Genomic DNA, 22,721 nt, shown 5'->3' on the forward strand with positions numbered 1-22,721 from the left:
CGCTGGGAAAGAACCGTTGTCTGTGTGACATCGTGTACCCTCTGTACCTGTGGGCCCAGCCCTCGGTCTTCTTTCACATGGATGCCACCTTCCGGGCAGTACGGGCAAAAATGTATATAGGATTGAAGCTAACAAATCCCCAAATAGACCCACACTTGGCTGTCAGCTGCACCTGCTGCCTACCAGTCACTGCACGGGAACTAAAAGGTGACACGTCATTTGTGGGACAGGACTTGCAGACGTGATGTTTTGAAGAAAAGGATAAGACTGTTGCATGAACCATGCTGTTCCCCAGGTTGCTTGAATCAGAGTCAACCATTCAACCCTATCTGATGATACAAATGCACTGCATCAGACAACATCACAATGGTACCTATCCTAAATGGTCAGTGGGCAGCATAGCAATACCATTAAACAGCCTATGAATATAAGATAAATCCTGGCTAACGGCAGACTGTGACCTGCCCGGTTGAATATTTTCACCCATTTTTGCCTGAAAATGCAAGTGTATGGCATGATTAGCTGCAACCAATCATTCCACTTAATTGTACCTGCCTTAGGTTAAGCGCACATCTGCATTTAGATTCCAGTATTATCTTATGGCATAGGAATAGAATTCCAAAACTTCTAAATCCGGCATATGCCGGACAGTGCCGGCACCCGATCGATCCCATTGACTATATTGGTGTCCAGCTTGAATACCGTCATTTTGCCAGTCAGGGGTATTTAGTCCCTTTTTTGCCACAATCTGTTCAGTATGGCAGGCATATACTTTGATCAATCAGATGGACGACTGATAAACCACATTACAGTTATGACCAACTTTACTTGCAGCATCCCCCTTTTCTTTACAACTGTATGACTCAGATGTGTATATTGGCCGATCTTTTCAAGCAGACCACAAAGAGTCTCCTTCATCACAAACTGTTTACTGAGAGATAACACAAACCAAAGCGGGAGACACCTGGGAAACCACAGAGCAAGCCAGGGAAAGTACTGGTCAGTAAACATAAGCAAGCTAATGGGAACATGGGAGGTTAAAACAAGGAGGACATGGAGAGTAGAGTGGATGAAGAAATCCCTAGCAGATCTCCTGCCTAATTTACAGGTATAGTAATGTTTCCCTACAGACAATAACCCTATGCCCATACACATTACATAGCAGAGATAAGAATCTGTGAGACTTTTCCTTGTCCCGTTCCAGTGAATGTATCCTTCCACTTATATTTGTTTTACAGTGGACTGATGAACAGCAAGGCTTTTGGAGATACTTTTATAACCCTTTCCAGCTTTATGCAAGTCAATAATTCTTAATCGTAGGTCTTCTGAGAGCTCTTTTGTGCGAGGCATCATTCACATCAGGCAATGCTTCTTGTGAAAAGCAAACCCAGAACCGGTGTGTGTTTTTTATAGGGCAGGGCAGCTGTAACCAACACCTCCAATCTCATCTCATTGATTGCACTCCAGTTGGCTGACACCTCACTCCAATTAGCTCTTGGAGATGTAATTAGTCTAGGGGCTCACATACTTTTTCCACCTGCACTGTGAATGTTTACATGGTGTGTTCAATAAATACATGGTAACATTAAATTCTTTGTGTGTTATTAGTTTAAGCAGACTGTGATTGTCTATTGTTGTGACTTAGATAAAGGTCAGGATCACATTTTAGGACCAATTTGTGCAGAAATCCATATCATTCCAAAGGGTTCACATACTTTTTCTTGCATCTGTATCTTGATCCTTGTATAGAAGCAAAATCACAGTTCCTCCAAGCCAAATGTACATCTCATTGAAGGGTTTAGTCATCTTAATTGACTTTACCATAATACAGTAATTGCATGGAAATGTCTGACAAAAACTGAGCCCCAATTCACACCTAATCCTACCTTATTGCATTTTAATATGAAGTTACTTTTTAAATCAAATGTGCGATAAACCACTTGTCATGGTTCTGTGGGCTACTAACTCCATGCTCTCTGGTGGTAGAAATCATAAATGATAGCAAGTCAGAGATCAGTCTTTATAACTGGTCTACAAATAATAAGATTAAAGAAAATTATTGTCAACCTATATTCTATCCTCTGGACAGGTCATCAGTATCTGATCAGTGGGGATCCAACACCCAGGACCCCGCCGATCAGCTATTTGAGAATGCGCTCACTGTAGCACCGCGGCGTTCCCATAGCTTGCCAAGCACAGAATTGTGCATTGTATAGCAGATGTGCATTGGTATCATAGCTCAGCCCCATTCACCTGAATGGGGCTAATGTGCCTAGGCCATGCGACCAATAAACATGATATCACTGGCCTAGGGAAAGCTGCGAGAAGGCCATGACGCTCACTGCAGCACTGTGGCCTTCTCAAACAGATGATTGGCTGGGGTCCCAGGTGTCAGACCCCCATCGATCCAGAGGACAGCTTATCAGTTAAAAAGTCTCAGAAAACCCCTTTAAGGTAGAGACCCCTGGATATGATAGCCACCTGACACCTTGCAAGTCAGTCACACATTGGGGGAGATTTACTAATCCTGTTGATGATGTACACTTAAACAGGCTGTCTAGACATACACCAAATTTATCACAGTGACTCATACTGGATGATAAATTTGGTGCATGGCTAGACGCTATGCACCACATTTGCTTGGCTTAGGCTACTTTCACATTTGCGTTCGGGGCTCCGCTTGTGAGTTCCATTTGAAGGCTCTCACAAGCGGCCCCGAACGGATCCGTCCAGCCCTAATGCATTCTGAGTGGATGCGGATCCGCTCGGAATGCATCAGTATGGCTCCAGTCTGTCCTCCGCTCCACTCAGCAGGCGGACACCCGAACGCTGCTTGCAGCGTTCGGGCTGTCTGCCTGGCCGCGCGGAGGCAAACGGATCCGTCCAGACTTACAATGTAAGTCAATGAGGTACGGATCCGTTTGAAGTTGACACAATATGGCTCAATTTTCAAACGGATCCGCCCCCCATTGACTTTCAATGTAAAGTCAAAACGGATCCGTTTGCATTATCATGAACAAAAAGAAATAACTTATTTTTTTTGTTCATGGTAATGCAAACGGATCCGTTCTGAATGGATCTAAGCGTTTGCATTATAGGTGCGGATCCATCTGTGCAGATACCAGACGGATCCGCACCTAAACGCAGGTGTGAAAGTAGCCTTACTTTGAGATACAAGTTTTCAACAGAATGTGGCATATTTTTGGTGCAAAATGTCACATCTTAGGCCCCACTCATTTGAGTAAGTTAAAGAGGACCTTTCATGGTTCCAGACATTATAAACTAAGTAGGGCATAACAGCCCTAAGGAGAGCATCACAGCCAGGGAGAAAAAAAAACTCACCTTCTCCCTGGCTGTGACGCTCTCCACTGCGATTGGACAGCGCTACAGCCAGGGAGAAGGAGACGCCCATTGAGAAACAGGGCAGTCTCCTCCTCCCTGTACTGATGCTAAAATTAGCATACCAGGCTGGAGATTACAACGGGGGCCACAGCGGGCAAACAGAGCAGTGCCCAAAAAAAAATTGTAAGTGCAGTTAGATTCCTGCACTATGCCCTACGTATCCTGATACTTAGTTTATAATGTCTAGACCCATGAAAGGTCCTCCTTAAATGCAGATGGATGCACCAAAATCCACAAAAGATGCACCAAAAATGTACTAAATTGTGACAAATTTACAACAAGGGCTAGATGCGCTAACATCGTCATTGTCATCTGGACCACTGTCAGAAACCACAAACTCCTCCATGATTATAAAGTTACTTGAGGTATTTAGCCAAGGAGTGGATGATTTACTGTAAATGTTGAAAGCTAACTCAACGACTCCAGGAGCCAGACTTTAGTGACCAGATGAGAATTTCCATGATCATCTACATAAAACATCCAAAAAACTTAGTGGCCAGATGTGAATCACTAGATGCACTGACCTGCCTAGTCCTAGCTACTCCAACATAGAGGGCTTATGTATAAGAATTTTTTGGGTAAATTATATTCTCTATTTTCCTGCTAGAAATGCAGAGAACTAAAACAAATAACAATTTTAGCTTCTGGAAGTGATAACTGGATTGTACAAAATACGATTTCAAGAATGTCCTGATTCTGTTTTCAATCCCTAAGCTCCCATCTGAATTGAGATCTTGCTAAGAAGCTTAGCATTTGTATACAGTGTGTGCTGCCTTATTAACAATCCAAGAGTTTAACCTTTGCCCATTCTTATACATCATCAGCTGAACCCAGTAACTGTTCCATCTACCAGTCCTTGGTTAAGAGGAACCTGCCCCAAATGTCTTTCCACCAATGCTTTTTTTTCTGCCAATCCATTCTTCCCCTTTATCCCAGAAGACTCTTACTTGGTGGCCCGTGTTGTCTATGTTGTGGAAATAGATAAAGGTGTGTCCTGTCTGTCTGCTCAATTTACATGTTGATCGGAAGGAATTCATGAGGGAAGAGGACACTTTTAACTGTTGACTAATAAAAAAGCAATGTCTTAGAGTGGAACGTTTCATTAAACATGTTCAAGAACGTTGTTTTTGTTTACCACATATTTTAATGGGACAGGAAGAAGGTTCATCCAAAAAGGAAACAAACCCTTGCACTAAACTCAACAAATGGTCTTTTGTAACTTCATCTTTTATTGGGTGGTCATGGTAAGTCTTCCGTGTTGTGCATTATGTACTCCAGTATTTCGATGCTGGTTCAGCTTCAGCTGTTAAACATATTTCTACTTTATACAAAAATGTTCTTGGATCACATTCAGGGGCGTAGCTGAAGGCTCATGGGCCCTGGTGTGAGAGTTCAGCTTGGGCCCCCCTTCCCTCAGTGCTGTGTGGCCAGGAGCAGTGGAGTACATAGACTTTGTGCTCCCTGAGGCAAAAATTGAAACAGCACTCCTCCCATGTCAAATTCTTCCCTCCAGCCAGAGGTGTCTCTTGACCAGCATGCACTTTCTATAATACTGGTGTCTTCTTATGTGGCCCAAGGGTCTTTGGGCCCCCTCAGGCTCCTGGGCCGGTAGCGACTGCTACCTCTGCACCCCCTATAGCTATGCCCCTGATCACATTGGATCACTCCCTAAACAACATTTCTGAACCCTGTCCACTAGTTTTTAGAGAGCCAATTAACTCCATAATTTCTTTAGTACTTTCTATACCCATCCTTCACATTGGTTAAGCAATGTGCTTAGACTCTGGGCCAGTTACTCTCTCACTTATATACACCATGTCCCCCATATCAAACTTCTTCATCCCCCTTCCACAGAAATCGGGAAAAAGGATCCTTTCAAGGAGATACAGCAATCTAAGCTTCATTGCAAGGTTGATAGCTCTTGCATTGCTAGTCTCCCTCAAGAGGCAACCTATAAAAGACTCTTCAGATGGTGCCAAGTTTATTCCAATTTAAAAGCCATGCTGTCCCTGCCCAATTATGACACCTTTCTAGAGAGAGGTATAGAGAATCACTTCTACCTTCATACACTTCACCTTTAAACTACCCTTTACCCTCCATTTTCTTCTCTTATGAAATCCTACTGAGTACCCATTCTGGAACACTTAGTAAAAGCAGCAAAAGCTTGCATCCCAGCTTCATGGTGATCCCCTTTCCTAAAACTCTGGCTCCAAAGAGTGGAGGATTTGCTGTGCTTGGAGGATCTGACTTCTCAAATCAACAACTGTCATGAACTATTTCTTGGCACCGCTGGTTAGTGTTACTGAATACAAAACTATACAAGCAAACTAATTGCCCCTCTCATGGGGTTCTGCTCTGCTCTGTCGCAATTACTTCTTTTTTTTGCTCTTTTTATTTACTTGCTTCAATGTTTGTAACTTCAATAGGTTTCCCGATGTTTAGCATTGTGTCTGCCTTGTAATATGGGCTATGTTTGCATACTTCAGAGTTGGGTTTATATGCCCCTAGTATTGCCTTTTCATTGTACCCATTATTGTTCCTAGTGTGGGGGTCTCTACACTATGCTCTGTTTTACAAAAAAAAAAAAAATGTAAATGAAGAATAAAAAAAAGGGCTGTTAACCCTTGTATCCTACTCACTAATGTCAAGCTCATAAGTCCAGGAAGACACACCAATTTGTTAAGCCCTATTCTTACAATGGATAAAGGTCCCTTTACATGGGATGATGTACCAGCAGATTGTTGCGAGGGAAGCGTTCCTTCCTGACAATCTACTGCTTGCTAGCGGAGAAGACCAGTGCATTTACATGCAGCAATCTCCTCCAGAGTATGGAGAGGAGCGATCGCTAATGCCATAGCTCTTTTCTATACAGACTTGTTTCCTGGAAGCAGACCGTGTTTACACAGCATGATCTGCGGTCAGGCAACAAGGATTTTTGTATTTGCACAAATGATCACATTACCCAATGAACAAGCGTTTCGTTCGTTCATCCGGTTATCGGCGGTACATTTACACCACCAGATCATTGCTAAAGATCATTACTATAAACGCTTGATACTAATGGCCTACACCTGGAGTCATATGTCCCGGGTACCCAGGGTAGGACCAAGTGGTAAGTCCTGGCAGGTCTAGTAGCTACACTAGTAACCCCGCTGCTTCGGGAATGGTTAGAAGTCATAGACCCCTCCTTCCCGCTTTTTATATGTGCCAGGATTGGTAATGGGACTACTAAACCCCCATTCTGGTGTGTCTTCCAGGAGTTCCATGGGATTACTATGTCCTCCTCCTGTGACTGCCAGAAACGCATGGAGACGCTAAATACCTCCCCTTCTGAGCCTTTGCCTAAGGTATGGCGCCTCAAACCTTAAAGCCACATATTAGCTACCCATAGTCACCATAGTGATCGTGCTATAAGCCATATTTTTCAGACTTTGGTGTCAGGAAGGGAATACAGGATAAAGCCACCCTTTCATTTGCGGGCAATCCATTGCATAATGGCGGGATTATGGAAGTAAAGACCCCCCATGCTTTCTTTGGTGTTTAAAGGGCTCAGAACACTACAAAGTCAGTCAGTAATGTTTGCTTGGTGCAGTATTTGGTTCACTGGTTATACCGAGAGAGGGAAACTGTTAAATAGGACACCCCACTCATGTGGGCGGAACCTTGGGATAGCTGTTATATGTTTGTCTTTGTATGTCATTATGTAATTCATGCAGCACTTTGTACTTATTTGGGTACCCCAGAGCTAGTTCCTCTCCCTCCTAAGCATAAGCCAAGGGCAGCTTAACTCGAAGTAGAGGGGAATGTAACATCCCAGAGTTATGTTACAAAACTCTTCTACACTGCTACAACCTGTTAAGGGCATTAACATTGTTATCTTGTGTAATTTCATGTAATTTTCTCACAATTGTGCATTCTAAGCCTTGTAAATATATATTGTTGTCATTCTCTATGTTCACCAGCAGGTGGCAGCAATGTGTTCTGGCAAGGACTTAGTGTCAGTTTAGTATTTCTGAACTGGAATAGTACATTCCAGTTTAGCTCCCCCCTCTGTGAGGAGGTGTGGAATGTTCCCACATCCTGCCTCATGGGTGGAGAGGAAGTTAGGTTAGTGTAACCCACCCCCTGCTAGGGGTAGGGTTTAATGAGAAATAGAACAGGTGTTCCTAATAATTCTTTAGGTGAGTGTATATATCCCTGCCACACATTGCCAATACCTGCTGGGACTTCAGACTAATGCTGTATCTCACTTGGATTTATGCTTCAACAAGTAAAGACCAGTTTGAACTTTACCAAAGGCCTGGATCTCATTTACTGCTACTAAATTCCTCAATTACTCCTACTAGCACAACACTCATTTTATTGCAAGTGAGCCAGGATACAGGAGTCCAGCCGTACCCAGGTAGGAGACACTGTTGACACTATTACCATTACCATGTAACCTGGTACGTGAGTTACAACACCCTTAAAGGGCCCTGCAACAGTACCCTGCGCACGCTGCAATTGGCAGTCACGAACAAAACCATAGACTATCACCTACACCTGACTCTGCCATTGCATATTATTGGCGTCAGAGTGCATACCCCAATCCGTCTCTATTGCACATTCTACTGTGTGGGGGAATTAAGGGGCATTCTACTGTGAAGGGAGCTTTAAGGGAGCATAACTACTATGTAGGGGCTCTAAAATAGCATTCGACTGTGTGGGGACAGTAAGGGGGAATAATTACTGTGTGAAGGCACTGGGTCGGGAATTAGAGTTGTGGATTTAGAGGTGTGGCTTGGTGTAAAAAAAATTGTGTGAACGTGTCTCTCCTTGATACCATACTTGCCAACTCTAGCCAAATGTCCAGGAAAATCCTGGAAAGGGGGAGGTCCCTTGGGCTCCTAAAAGAGCTAGAATATCTCCTGAGTGGGCGTCACATTCTCTCCTACTTCCTGCACTCTGGTTTGGGGTCTGTTTTAAGGGGTACGCTTGTCTGTGGTCTTTATTTAGGGGTTCTGGTATCTGTATTTGTTCAGAGGATCAGGTCTGGGTTCTGTATTTGATTCGGGAGTCTGATCAGATAACGCAGGTTGGGGATGTTATATATTAAAGGGCAGAGCATAAGGCATGTTGCTTTCAACAGCCCTTTTCAAAAGTTTCCTGATGTCACTTCTCAAAAGTCGGTATTAAAAATGCTCAGAATTGCTTAAGTTAAAAAAAAACTCATATTCACCAGGTAGTAGAGACTGAAACAGGAATGTGAAGTGTTGGAAAGAAAGGGCGCATGAAGGATCAGACATTTTTTTGTTTTTATTTCAACTAATAGGAGAACCCCTTTAATACTGGTGGATATCAACTGCAGAACTTGTATCAGAGGCTTGAAGTCACTAATACAAATTTGTATCTACATTTTACCTGAGCACAACTCATGAAGTTGAGAAACTTCGACATTTGTCTGTGCCTACATGCCTGCACCATACAAACTACAACTCCCACCATGCTTAGGTAACGGCTGCAATACCAGAGGTTGCACACCTCTGCTCTACAAATGCAGCTCTACTGCTAATAAGAGGTGTATTCAGAATCAGTGCCTAGGGAGCAGCAACTATAATAATACAACCCTGCACACTGATAGAGGCACAGGAAAACTGAAACACGTCCGTTTTAGGCTATGTTCACATCTCCGGCATGTAAATCCAGTAATGCTGTTTCCGTATCCAGCGTAACCAGACACTGCCGCACATTGGTGGATCTGACAGGTTATTGACTATATAATGAAATCCAATGGGGTTCTGACGGATAAATAACATGGCATGCTGCCGAAACAGACTACTGAATTTTCATGTCGGAGATGGGAACCATTCGTTTAAAAGTGTGCTTTTAAGCATCAGGTATGCTCAGTTATGCTATTTTCGGCAGAAGAAAACCCCGTCTGCAAAACTTTTCTTTCCGATATGTGACAGAAGGGATTTTTTTAAAAAAAAAATTTTTATTTGTTTTTTAACATTATCATCACTAGATGATGGATAAAAACAAAGGTGAGCCATTTGTACCCATCATGCAATCCATTTAAAGGATCCGAGTTTTTCTGTTCTTTGATGAAACAGAATAATGGAAAAGTCAACACAGATGTGAACAAGCCCTTACAATGCTTTAAGGCGCATTTACACTGCGCGATAAACAGAAGATTCCTTCCTGACAATTGACTGCTCATTAGTAGAGGTGAAAAGCTGCATTTACATGCAGCGATCACCTCCACAGTATGAGGACAAGCGATGACTACTGCTATCCCTCATCCTCATACAGCTGCATGAACCTCTTTAAATGTACCTATCATTAGAACCAGTAGCAATAATAAAATATACATGACAAATTCTAGATTTTGCTTAAACCGAAGATCATAAAATTGTGAAGCATTGAAGGAAAATATTAGGAACACTCTGGGCAAAATCTGACACCAAGGGCTCATGACTATTTTTTACATCCGATCCGCATTTTTTGCGGGTTAGATGTGGACCCATTCACTTCAATGGGGCTGCAAAAGATGCAGACAGAACACCCCGTGCTGTCCTGCATCCATATGTCCATTGCGCAGTAGCTGCAAAAAATAGAACCTGTCCTATTTCTGTCCATATTACAGACAAGGAAAGGACAGTTCTATAGAGAGCCGGATGCTCCATTCCGCAAAATGCAGAACACACATCACTGTTATCCGTGTTTTGAGGATTTGCTATTTGCGGACCGCAAAAACAGCTACGGCTGTGTGCATGAACCCTAAATCTTATGTCTAGTGCAGGTCCTGAGGCCCCTTGATGCCGAGGACTGAGCATGATGCAGTTTTGCCTGCGGTGTTCTCTTATCCCAAAATGCACAGTACCGTCCGTGTATTATACAGGTCCTTCTCAAAAAATTAGCATATTGTGATAAAGTTCATTATTTTCTGTAATGTACTGATAAACATTAGACTTTCATATATTTTAGATTCATTACACACAACTGAAGTAGTTCAAGCCTTTTATTGGTTTAATATTGATGATTTTGGCATACAGCTCATGAAAACCCAAATTTCCTATCTAAAAAAATTAGCATATTTCATCCGACCAATAAAAGAAAAGCGTTTTTAATACAAAAAAAGTCAACCTTCAAATAATTATGTTCAGTTATGCACTCAATACTTGGTCGGGAATCCTTTTGCAGAAATGACTGCTTCAATGCGGCGTGGCATGGAGGCAATCAGCCTGTGGCACTGCTGAGGTGTTATGGAGGCCCAGGATGCTTCGATAGCGGCCTTAAGCTCATCCAGAGTGTTGGGTCTTGCGTCTCTCAACTTTCTCTTCCCAATATCCCACAGATTCTCTATGGGGTTCAGGTCAGGAGAGTTGGCAGGCCAATTGAGCACAGTAATACCATGGTCAGTAAACCATTTACCAGTGGTTTTGGCACTGTGAGCAGGTGCCAGGTCGTGCTGAAAAATGAAATCTTCATCTCCATAAAGCTTTTCAGCAAATGGAAGCATGAAGTGCTCGAAAATCTCCTGATAGCTAGCTGCATTGACCCTGCCCTTGATAAAACACAGTGGACCAACACCAGCAGCTGACATGGCACCCCAGACCATCACTGACTGTGGGTACTTGACACTGGACTTCAGGCATTTTGGCATTTCCCTCTCCCCAGTCTTCCTCCAGACTCTGGCACCTTGATTTCCGAATGACATGCAACAGTCCAGTGCTGCTTCTCTGTAAACCAGTTCAGGAGCTTCTGCTGCTGTTTCTGGTTCAAAAGTGGCTTGACCTGGGGAATGCGGCACCTGTAGCCCATTTCCTGCACACGCCTGTACACGGTAGCTCTGGATGTTTCTACTCCAGACTCAGTCCACTGCTTCCGCAGGTCCCCCAAGGTCTGGAATCGGTCCTTCTCCACAATCTTCCTCAGGGTCCGGTCACCTCTTCTCGTTGTGCAGCGTTTTCTGCCACACTTTTTCCTTCCCACAGACTTCCCACTGAGGTGCCTTAAATACAGCACTCTGGGAACAGCCTATTCGTTTAGAAATTTCTTTCTGTGTCTTACCCTCTTGCTTGAGGGTGTCAATGATGCCCTTCTGGACAGCAGTCAGGTCGGCAGTCTTACCCATGATTGCGGTTTTGAGTAATGAACCAGGCTGGGAGTTTTTAAAAGCCTCAGGAATCTTTTGCAGGTGTTTAGAGTTAATTAGTTGATTCAGATGATTAGGTTAATAGCTCGTTTAGAGAACCTTTTCATGATATGCTAATTTTTTTAGATAGGAATTTGGGGTTTTCATGAGCTGTATGCCAAAATCATCAATATTAAAACAATAAAAGGCTTGAACTACTTCAGTTGGTGTGTAATGAATCTAAAATATATGAAAGTCTAATGTTTATCAGTACATTACAGAAAATAATGAACTTTATCACAATATGCTAATTTTTTGAGAAGGACCTGTATATTGAGTGTTTGTTGATCCAGAAAGAGGGGTGTGGAACAAAGGAAAAGGGAAGTGGTCTTACAGTGGTATGGGCAGCCTGATTAGACATCAATCACTCTATTATTGGGTCTTGTGACACATTGCGAACGTGCATTTGTTTTTCTGTTTAAGACAGCAATCAATGTGAAAAATCCAGTGAGGTCTGGATAGGAAATCAGGTTCTACGAGAAGAGTCAGTATGTAGCTAAAGCTTTACATGGTCACTCAGTAACTAAATATAAACTTGCATGTTCGGCCTGTACCTAAAATAATGTCTGCATAATCATCCAACCAACCACATGGCATCTGTTTAGCTAATATTACATTGCTTATGATCAGTCACTATTAGGAAAAACATTATATAATACAATACCAATGATGTCCACTTTGATAAAAATCTGGAGATATTTGTACCTTTTCAAGTATCACTTATTTACAGGTGACGTTTGTAGACCTGAACAGGTTGGGCTATGGGTCAGCAAATAAAGGAGCATGCACAGACTGCAATATACAGTGGGCCTCTCTGAGATACATGCCCAAAATTGCACTGAAAATGGTCTCCTAGAGGGTGGTTCTCTCAAAGAAGATGGCCAGTAAGCATAATATATGATGGAACTCAGGGGCGTAACTAGAAGTGACTGGGCCCCACAGCAAATATTTGTAAGGGCCCCCCTCAGCGCGCTTCGCACCTCCCTCCTCCTGTGTAAACCCCACTCCTTTGGCACAGTGTAGCGGTATACTGTATATTGTGTGGCACAGTGTAGAGGTATACTATATATTGTGTGGCACAGTGTAGCGGTATACTGTATATTGTGTGGCACAGTGTAGCGGTATACTGTATATTGTGTGGCACAGTATAGAGGTATACTGTATATTGTGTGGCACAGTGTACCGGTATACTGTATATTGTGTGGCACAGTATAGAGGTATACTGTATATTGTGTGGCACAGTGTAGCGGTATACTGTATATTGTGTGGCACAGTGTAGAGGTATATTGTGAGGCACAGTGTAGCGGTATACTGTATATTGTGTGGCACAGTGTTGAGGTATATTGTGAGGCACAGTGTAGCGGTATACTGTATATTGTGTGGCACAGTGTAGCGGTATATTGTGAGGCACAGTGTAGAGGTATACTGTATATTGTGTGGCACAGTGTAGCGGTATACTGTATATTGTGGGGCACAGTGTAGCGGTATACTGTACATTGTGAGGCACAGTATAGAGGTATACTGTATATTGTGTGGCACAGTGTAGCGGTATACTGTATATTGTGTGGCACAGTGTAGGCTATATGTGTATAACATAAACATACTCCACATGAACACTTACAGTTACATGGCTTGGTCCTTGGGGATCTCGGACACCACTTCCACACTTTGGCCGGGGGCTCGGCGGAGCTGATGTTGTGTTTTATCCTAATGAGAAAGATTTTATAATAAGGATTTGGAGAAGGGGCAGAGGGATAGCAGAGCAGGGAGAGGCTGGTGCCGCTACTAGGGGGTCATACCATGGGGCAGTAATAAAACCCACCATAATGCCCCCCCCCCCCCCCAGTAGTAATAATTCTCCTTATAATGTGACAGTGCAAAAAATACCCCCTTGTAATGCCCCCAGTTGAGCTAATGTCCCCATAGTGCCCCAAAAAATGTGCCAGTATAAAATACCCCTATATAGTGCCCCCAGTAACTTCCCCCATAGTGCTCCTCTCCCCCCTTCCTGCTAGTGCCCCCCCAAAATGTACCAGTATAAAATGCCCCATATATAGTGCCCCAGTAGATGCCGCTCAGTGTCCGGCCTCTGATAGGCTGCCGGCCTAGTGTCCCCCATAATGCCCCCCAATAATGTGCCAGTAAGTGCCCCTATCATGTGCCAGTATCAAGTGCCTCTCCCCCCCCCACATGTCCCAGTATCATAGTGCCATCTCCCCCCATGTGCCAGTATCAAGTGCCTCTCTCCTTCCCACCCCCCATGTGCCAGTATCAAGTGCCTCTCTCCTCCCCATGTCCCAGTATCATAGTGCCATCTCCCCCCCCCCCCACTAAAAAGTGCCAATATCAAGTGCCTCTCTCCCTCCCCCCTCCCTATGTGCCAGTATCAGGTGCCCCCCCCCCATGTGCCAGTATCAAGTGCCAACCCCCCCTCTCCCCTCCAGGTGCCAGTATCAGGTGCCTCCCCCCCCCCTATGTCCCAGTATCATAGTGCCATCTCCCCCCCCACCACCACCACCACAAAAAAAGTGCCAGTATCAAGTGCCTCTCTCCCTCCCCCCCCCCCAATGCCAGTATCAGGTGCCTCTCTCCCTCCCCCCCCATGCCAGTATCAGGTGCCAACCCCCCTCCCCCCATGTGCCAGTATCAGGTGCCTTCCGCTCCCCCATGGCAGTAACAGTCGGGTATTAAAAAAAAAATAATAAACACTTCTACTTACCTCCATGTCAGCGATGCGATGCAGCCTCTTCCTGTGTCCCGCCTTGTATTCTGTCCCGCCCTGTATGCCCTTATATGGAGTCAGTGCTTGTATTTCAGAAAAGAGTCTGCTGGGATTCGAACCCAGGACCTTCTGCTTCAGAGGCAGAGCAGCTATCCACTAGACCATAAGAGCTGCCTTGAGGCTGAGTGAAAAAATATGAGACTTCTACTGTTATAGCTGGCTAAGTGTACATCTATACACATGGCAGCTGTTCATATATAGAGATGTAGCAGAGCTGAATGTGCAGGGACAGCTGTCATATACAGATATAGCAGTGCTAGGTGTGTTTGGGCAGCTGTCATGTGTATAGATGTATTTTTTTTTTTTTTACAGTCAGTTGTAATGCAGCTTTTATGGCTGTGAGGGTAAATGCTTTGCCACTGATTCACTTATAGATTGGAGGTTGTGGGTTCGAATCCCAGACCAGGAGACTTTTAGCAGACAGTAAAATTAGATCACTCTAGCGGCTGTGAAGGGGCCCTGAACACGATATTTATCTAACTTGAAAATAAACTGTCACACACGCTGCTTGGGGCGCCGGGCCCCCTTGGCAGCCCGGGCCCCGAAGCAGCTGCTTCCCCTGCTTCCCCGGTAGTTACGCCACTGATGGAACTCTAATATGGTGGTAATATCAAATGTAAAATCCGGTAAAACGCCAAAGCTTTTGGTGGAGGACCTCTTTAAATGACTGAATTGCATGATCTATAGTAGATCTGGTGCCATTATACCTTACAACGCTATAGAATGGGAGAGTGACCAGAAGGTGGATTGCTAAAAGCATCATCTTGGACAACCCACATGTGTGACTTTTTATCTCATGTTCACAATATAAAAAATATGCAGTTCGAAGCAAGTGATAAAGTGTCATAATAAGGGCTCATGCACACGACCATGTATATTTTCTGCATCTGATACGCATTTTTTGTAGATCGGATGAGGACCCATTCATTTCAATTGGGCTGAAAAAAATGCAGACAGCACACCGTCCTATACATTTTGCGGACGTGGATACAACATTTCTACAGAAATGAGAAAAAAAAGGCAGCATGCATGGCCGGTATCCATATTTTGCGGACTGCAATGTGTGCATGAGGCTTAACTATGCACAGACTGAAGCAAGGGAAGAACACTATTGATATGACTTTTGATTTCCACACAGGTTGGCTTCCATCCATGGAACTCTCACTTTGAGATCTGATGATCTCAGATATGTGCATTCAGGACTATGAGCATCTAAGCTTTACTAAGGCAGTGTTCACACTTCAGTTATTCTCTCAGTGATTGTGAGCCAAAAACGTACTTTTAGTCCGGCTGCCTCTCGCCGTGCACTGCCGTGCTGCCGCCAGGACTCCGCCCCCGCCCTCATTATAGTCAATGGGGACAGAGCAGCAGTCCGGGGGCACACGTGAACTAGCGGCAGGACGGATCAGCCTGCCGGACTCCCCTGCCGCTAATGTGAAAGTACCCTAACTGATGGAAATAACTGAACAAATAATTAAAGTGTGAACTTGGCCTAAGCAACACGTATCAAGAATCTCCCCCAAGCCAAGCTAAGACATTAGAAAGCGGGATTCAGAGTGACATGCAATGACTGAATCTCAGCCACCAGGGGGCACTTTAATATGTAAGTTAGAGCTGAAATGGACTGAGGGTAATTTTAGGTGGAGTTCCTCTTTCCTCTTTATTAGCCAGAGTGGAGAGTGCTGCAAGGAGCATCATTCTTGAGTGAACTCGGAATGAGTATGTATTACATGGTTGCCTATTCATTTGAATGCCACTGCAGAAAAAATATACAACCACCTGTAGGGTTTCCAGCTGGGCACCAGTGGGTTCAGCTGCCAGGCAGTAATCATACTCCTATATGGGAATATTATTGTGCACACATTATTGACAATGCCTTAGATAGACAAGACTAATCTTTCCTATTCCATAGCCCTTAGGCCTAGTTCTAAATCTAGCAAGGCACGTGACTGTACTACCCGAACTCAGATTAGATCAAGTCACTGCTCCAGTGAACAGTCACCAGTTTAACACATGGAAAGTCCACTGCAATCTGATGTAATATACCTGTATGCAATGCAGTGATTCACTGGTGCATGTTAGATCACGTTGTACATCTGATCCAAATGCACATGACAAATCACATAAAGCTAGAACATTTACCTGCGCTTACTGCTTTCATCCCTTACGTAATGACATTCTGCTCTGGTGTGTTAATAGGTAATAAGTGGCGGAAGTGGCTGGAAGTAAAACAGGTTTGGTGGAATGATTTGCATAGAAACCAGTTAACGCTGAGAAATGAAAAGAATTGGATTAAAATAAATGGCTTGTCTGCCCTAGGTAACCCCATACATCTTCATAGGGCATTCTGAGCTAAAACATGGGGGCTCTCCAACACCTGCTGATTATTGGTGCTCCAAGCAATTCTAGACCCCTCTTATGACCCGCTCTAGAGGACCTGCATTTAGGGCTATGGCTGTCTCAGAAGCTCCCCTAAAGTGGGCCATATCCAAGAAATAAAATTCAGCCAAACCTAACTACAGCGGATGTTGGGAGGAATTGTTGCATTTTAACATGTATGATCCATTGATTCCATAGGAGATCAGCCACTATCAGGTTGGTCCTTGAGAAAGACTTGTAGGACTTGTAGGACTTGTCAACCTTCCAACGACTTCAGTTGATTCAATGCATACACCCCTTCAACTTTGACTAAATTTTTTTTTTTTTAATTATTCATATCCCAGGTTAATGTCCTAGATGTTTCAGTGTAAAAGAATAAGAGTAAGGCCACACAGACTGATGTTACATGCGGCATCAGCTTCGCTTGAATGGGGCTGAGCTGCGCCAAGGCCATGTGACCGAATAACGTGTTGTCACTGGCCTAGAAAAAGCTGAGAGAAGGCCGTGGTGCTAGTGCGAGCACAGCTGCCTTCTCAAATAGCTGAATAGTGGGGGACCTGGGTGTCGGAACCTCACCAGTCTTTGGGCCTCACCGGAATTTTGACCTAGTTGTCAGGAACTAACACATTTAGGTCTTCATAGTAGTTCAGCTAGACCTAGACTAACTAAACCAGGGAGCAGACCAGGTTCATCTCCTGGCAACCAAACACAATTTGCCAAGATGTTAATCATATGTTTTCCATGCAATGCCATTAAGCGCACGTACATGAATTACATTTAACTCAATAAACATTGCAATGCAACACTGTCAATGACAATTAAACCTTTGCAGTAGTCCTTCTGGGAACTGCACCTTGCAGACTCCATTTACACAGTATCAGGAGGGATCACTTGCTAACAAAGTTACTGTTAACCCTTCCACACCTCTATTTACAAGTATGTGATAACACTACTCTACATACATCATTTACATGATTCACTATTTTTGGGTGCAGTCTTTGTACAGTTGCATATAACTGATACCCATTTCCATAGTGTTGGTGACTTTTATGCACTGTGGGGGACATATATTAATCTTTTTCCACCACAATTTGTGACTTTTAAAGGTTCTTTCCACAGCTCCTAGCTGGTGTAGACATGGGTTTCTGGCGCACAGAGTCCCCCTATGTACCTAAGAACTTGGCGACCACGCTCTGTAACGTTATGTGGTCAGCCACTATGATTTATAAAAACTTCCACTTTGTAATAATACCATTCACAGAAATATCTAGGAGGGACAATATTTCTGCAAGCTAACTTGTTGTAACAGCAACATCACAGTATCACACTCTAATTCAGCGAGCTCTTTAGAATGAGGCATTTTTTCACAAATGTTTGTAAAGACAGGCAGCATGGCTAGGGGCTGGATTTTATACACCTGTGGCAATGAGACTGAATGAAACCCCTAAATTCAAAGAGGTGTCCCCCAATACTTTTCTCCATATAGAGTATATATTATATACACAGTATGTATAATAAAATATATTATATACACACACACACACAATGTGATGAATACTGTTCCACAGTTCCATGGTAACCAGTAAGGCTTCATGGTAACCAGTAAGGCTTCATGGTACAGTATCATTATGAAGTGATAATGACTGGATTATGGGTTTCCTGTGTGTGTTCCCTTGAGAAAATTAGGCATCAAACAATGTGATAATTTCACCTTGTAGATTATAGCTGTCACATTTATAATTTCCTTACTGCACATTTGACCTGACAGCTCAAGATGTGTTTTTTTTTTAAAGCTAGGAACACCTTTGTGGACAAATTTTTATGATTGCATGTTACTCACATTGGGCTAAAAATAATTTTTTCAACTGGTCTTTATTAAAAAAAAAAATGTTCAGTGGTTTCAGGGATAAGTTTCAGTCTAACTGTAGAGTATTACTTTCAGTTTTACACTATCAAGTCCTATCTGGTTGAAATTCAAATGGCTGGATGTATAACCCTTATCTCTGATCTCCTAACAGCTCATCATTGAAAGAGGTTGTCTGGGTTACGAGCTGAACCTGGACATATACCCTTCTCCCCCATTCTGCACCTCTGACATGCTCCGATGCTCTCCCTTGCCCTGCACTGAATCACACAGGGCAAGGGCTGTTTCTGGAGACGTACCAGGTCTCTCCATAGGGAAAGCTGGGCGGACGCTTCCGCCTAGCAATGAACCTGGTGACGTCACCGGCACTAATGGGCAGTTCTGTCCTAGCTTGAAAAATGGCTAGGGCAGCGCTAAATCCCACCCATCAGTGGCGTCACCGGGAACACTGCTCCGCCTAGCAGTGTAATAATATAAACAAACACCCCCTACACTGCGCGATATCCCACAGGGCAAGGGAGAGCATCGGAGAATGAAATGCTCCGATGCTCATGTCAGAAGGGCTTAGTGGGGGAAGAAGGGGAGACAGCTCTGAACCTGGACAACCCCTGATCAGCTTGATAAGAATATGACTGAAATAAGTATTTATGAGCTGTTAGGAATTCAGAGATAAGAGCTATACATCCAGCCATCAGAACATCAACCTGACAGGTGGCATTGTAGAACAAAACTTGCTGAAAGTTTTTAATAAGGGGTTAATAGCCTTTAAGTCATTCATTAGCAAGCTCTTGTAACATGTTCATTTAGTAGGTGTGTCTTCTTATATTTACCAGTAGATAACTTCTGGGCAAGGCTAAACATGCCTATTTAAGCATTTTTTATGTTGTCCATAATTGTGTGTTACTGAGGTGTAAGAGGCCATCCACATACTTTCCAATGTGACTGCCTGCACTTATACTGCCAAAGTTTCTACTGGAATTTCAAAGCAACTACATTTTTATTCCACTTCATATTCATACTCTCAATATATAAACTTTTGCCTTCTCCACTAGCACAATGTATGTAAAATCTAATGTGACCCTACCAAAAGCTTTGATTTAATAATATTTTGGACAACATTCCAAGTGTCTTATCAGCATTTTAGTATACTTTTGCGCTTAGTTATGTGTTTTCTGTTAGACATTAGCTAGAGACTGGGGTTACACAAGGACATGACATTCAATGAGCTAATTAAGGGGACAACAATTTATTCAACAAGTGTTTACATTCACTAATATATACAGTACATCAGCCATAACATTAACACTCAATATTCTGCAGGTGGCCCCATGCCGCCAAAACAGCTGTAAACCACTGAGGCTGGGACTTCATAAGACCTCTAAAGGCATCCTGTGGTATCAAGATGTTAGCAGCTTTAACTCTTGCAAGTTGTAACATAGGAACTTCATTGATTAAACTTGTTTTTCCATATAAGGGTACTTTCACACTAGCGTTTTTTCTTTTCCGGCACAGAGTTCCGTCCTAGGGGCTCTATACCGGAAAATAACTGATTAGTTTTATCCCCATGCATTCTGAATGGAGAGCAATCCGTTCAGGATGCATCAGGATGTCTTCAGTTCAGTCTTTTTGACTGATCAGGACAAAGATAAAACCGCAGCATTCTACGGTTTCATCTCTGGCCCAAAAAACGGAACACTTGCCTGAATGCCAGATCCGGCATTTATTTACATAGGAATGTATTAGTGCCGGATACGGCATTCAAAATACCGGAATGCCGGATCCGTCCTTCCGGTCTGCGCATGCGCAGATTGACAAATTTGTGAAAAAATGCCAGATCCGTTTTTCCAGATGACACCAGAAAGACGGATCCGGCATTTCAATGCATTTGTAAGACGGATCAGGATCCTGATCCGTCTTACAAATGCCATCAGTTGGTATACGTCTTGCCGTATCCGGCAGGCAGTTCCGGCGACGGAACTGCTTGCCGGATCACTCTGCCGCAAGTGTGAAAGTAGCCTAATCAGACTGAGATATGCAGAATTTGGAGGTCAAATCAACACCTTAAACATTTTGGGATGATCCTCAAACCACTCCTGAAAATTGTTTGCAGTGTGGGCGTGCATAATAGTACTGAAACAGGCCACCACCATTAGGAAATAGCTATGTTATGAAGGGATGTACTTGGTCTACAACAATGCTTAGGTGGGTGGCACGTGTCCAAGTAATATATGAATGCTAGGACCCAGCTCCCAGGAGAACATTGCCCAGAGCATCACACTGCCTCCACTTGCTTACTTTCCTCCTATAGTGCATCCCGGTGACATCTACTCCCCCATGTAAGGATACTTTCACACTAGCATTATTCATTTCGGTATTGAAATCCAGTAAAGGGTCTCAATACCGGAAAAAAAGGCTTACGTTTTGTCCTAATGCATTCTGAATGGAAAGCAATCCGTTCAGTATGCATCAGGATGTCTTCCGTTCCGTCCCTTGTATGGTATTTGACCAAACAAAATACCGCAGCATGCTGCAATATTTTTTCCGGCCACAATCCCGGAACACTACCGCACTTGCCGGATCCGGCATTAATTTCCATTGAAATGTATTAATGCCGGATCCGGTACAAAGTGTTCTGGAAATTGCCGCGCCGCAGGATACGGTTGTCAGGTCTGCTCATGTGCAGTTCTTTCTAGCTTTGAAAAAATTAAATACCGGATCCGTTATTCCGGATGATACCAGAAAGACGGATACGGTATTTCAATGAATAAGTCTAACTGCCTGCCGAATTCTAATAACGCTAGTGTGAAAGTACCCTAAGTGACAAACATACGATATAAAAGAAAAAATTATTAATCGGACAAGGCCACCTTCATCCATTATTCCATGGCCCTGTTGTGATGTTCAGGTGCCCACTGTAGGTACTCAGTGGTGAGCAGGGGTCAGCCCCATGCACAACAAGCTGCAATGCACTGTGTTTTCTGACACCTTTCTATCACAGGCAACATTAACTTTTTCAGCAATTTAGGTTACATCCAAATAGTTCTTCTGTGAGATTCACTCCCCATGCGCACCAATGAGCCTTTGGCCTCCATGACTCTTTAGCTAGTACACCATTTGTTCATGTTGGAGGTACTAACCTCCAGAAACACCCTACAAGCCCTGCTGTTTTGAAGATGCTCTGACCCAGTTGTCCAGCCATCACAATCTGGCCCTTGTCAAAGTTCTGCTTGCCCATTTTTCCTGCTTCCAATACATCTGCTTCAAGAGCTGACAGTGCACTTGCTGCCTGATTTATCCTAGCCCTTTAAAGATCCCATGGATACTAGATAATCAAGGTTATTGTATATCTATCTCAGACTCATGCCGGTATATATGCGTTCGTGCGTGTATATGTATATAATTACTTGCTGTCATTTATGTTTTTACAATTATCATGCGTGGCATACACATGGATTCTCATTTTCTGCATAACATTTGACTCTATGTAACTAAATAACTAATACAGTAACAACCCTACCCCCCTCCCGTCCTGTGACCCCTATGTCTCATCTGTGCCTGTGCAACCTATACACATCTACTCTGATTTCCAATCATTAAGGTCCATACATGCACAAGACTTACCCATCTTCTTGAAGGCTCTCGTCTCATGGCTCCTGGCACACTGGACCTCCTGCTCCACAGCCACTTCAGGTTCTGGCTGATACTTTTTCTGCTTCCCCCCACATATCGTTGTCCAGAAGCCTGGCATTGCAACCCCTGACTATTCCCTGCTAGTTCCCCACCCTCTGTCTCTCCTTGTGGCTGTGCCTACGCCAACGTCTCTGCCCCGGTTTCTATAATCAGCTCTGTAACCTACTTCTGACTGTTCATATTCCTGTCTCTACTTCGCCTTCTCTCTTTCTGTCTCTGAAGCCTTTGTGTGTAAGCAACCCTCATCAGTCCTGCCTCCTTCCCTTGCTCCTCCTTAGCACTGATTTCCAGTCTCTGCCTGGCCTTCCTAGATTGGAGTCGCATTTCACTGCTCGTCTCTCAAGTTGAGCCCTTTAGACAGATCTCTGGGGGGGGGGGGGGAAGGGGGGTAAAAAATAAATATAAAATTCATATCAAGTACAGACGAG

The 22,721-nt window shown here is 43.6% G+C and overlaps 1 protein-coding gene across 1 annotated transcript in view; it reads right to left on the bottom strand.

Moving 5' to 3' along the window:
- Window positions 1-22,506, bottom strand: part of PLCD3 (phospholipase C delta 3) — an 85,038-nt gene extending 62,532 nt beyond the window's left edge. The window contains exon 1 of the mRNA XM_044298825.1: window positions 22,225-22,506. Coding sequence (XP_044154760.1) covers window positions 22,225-22,351 — 127 coding nt within the window. The 5' untranslated portion in view covers window positions 22,352-22,506. The remainder of the gene's footprint in view (window positions 1-22,224) is intronic.
- Window positions 22,507-22,721: the final 215 nt, after the last annotated feature.

This window comes from Bufo gargarizans, chromosome 6 (assembly GCF_014858855.1).
Source record: "Bufo gargarizans isolate SCDJY-AF-19 chromosome 6, ASM1485885v1, whole genome shotgun sequence".
NCBI lineage: Eukaryota > Metazoa > Chordata > Amphibia > Anura > Bufonidae > Bufo > Bufo gargarizans.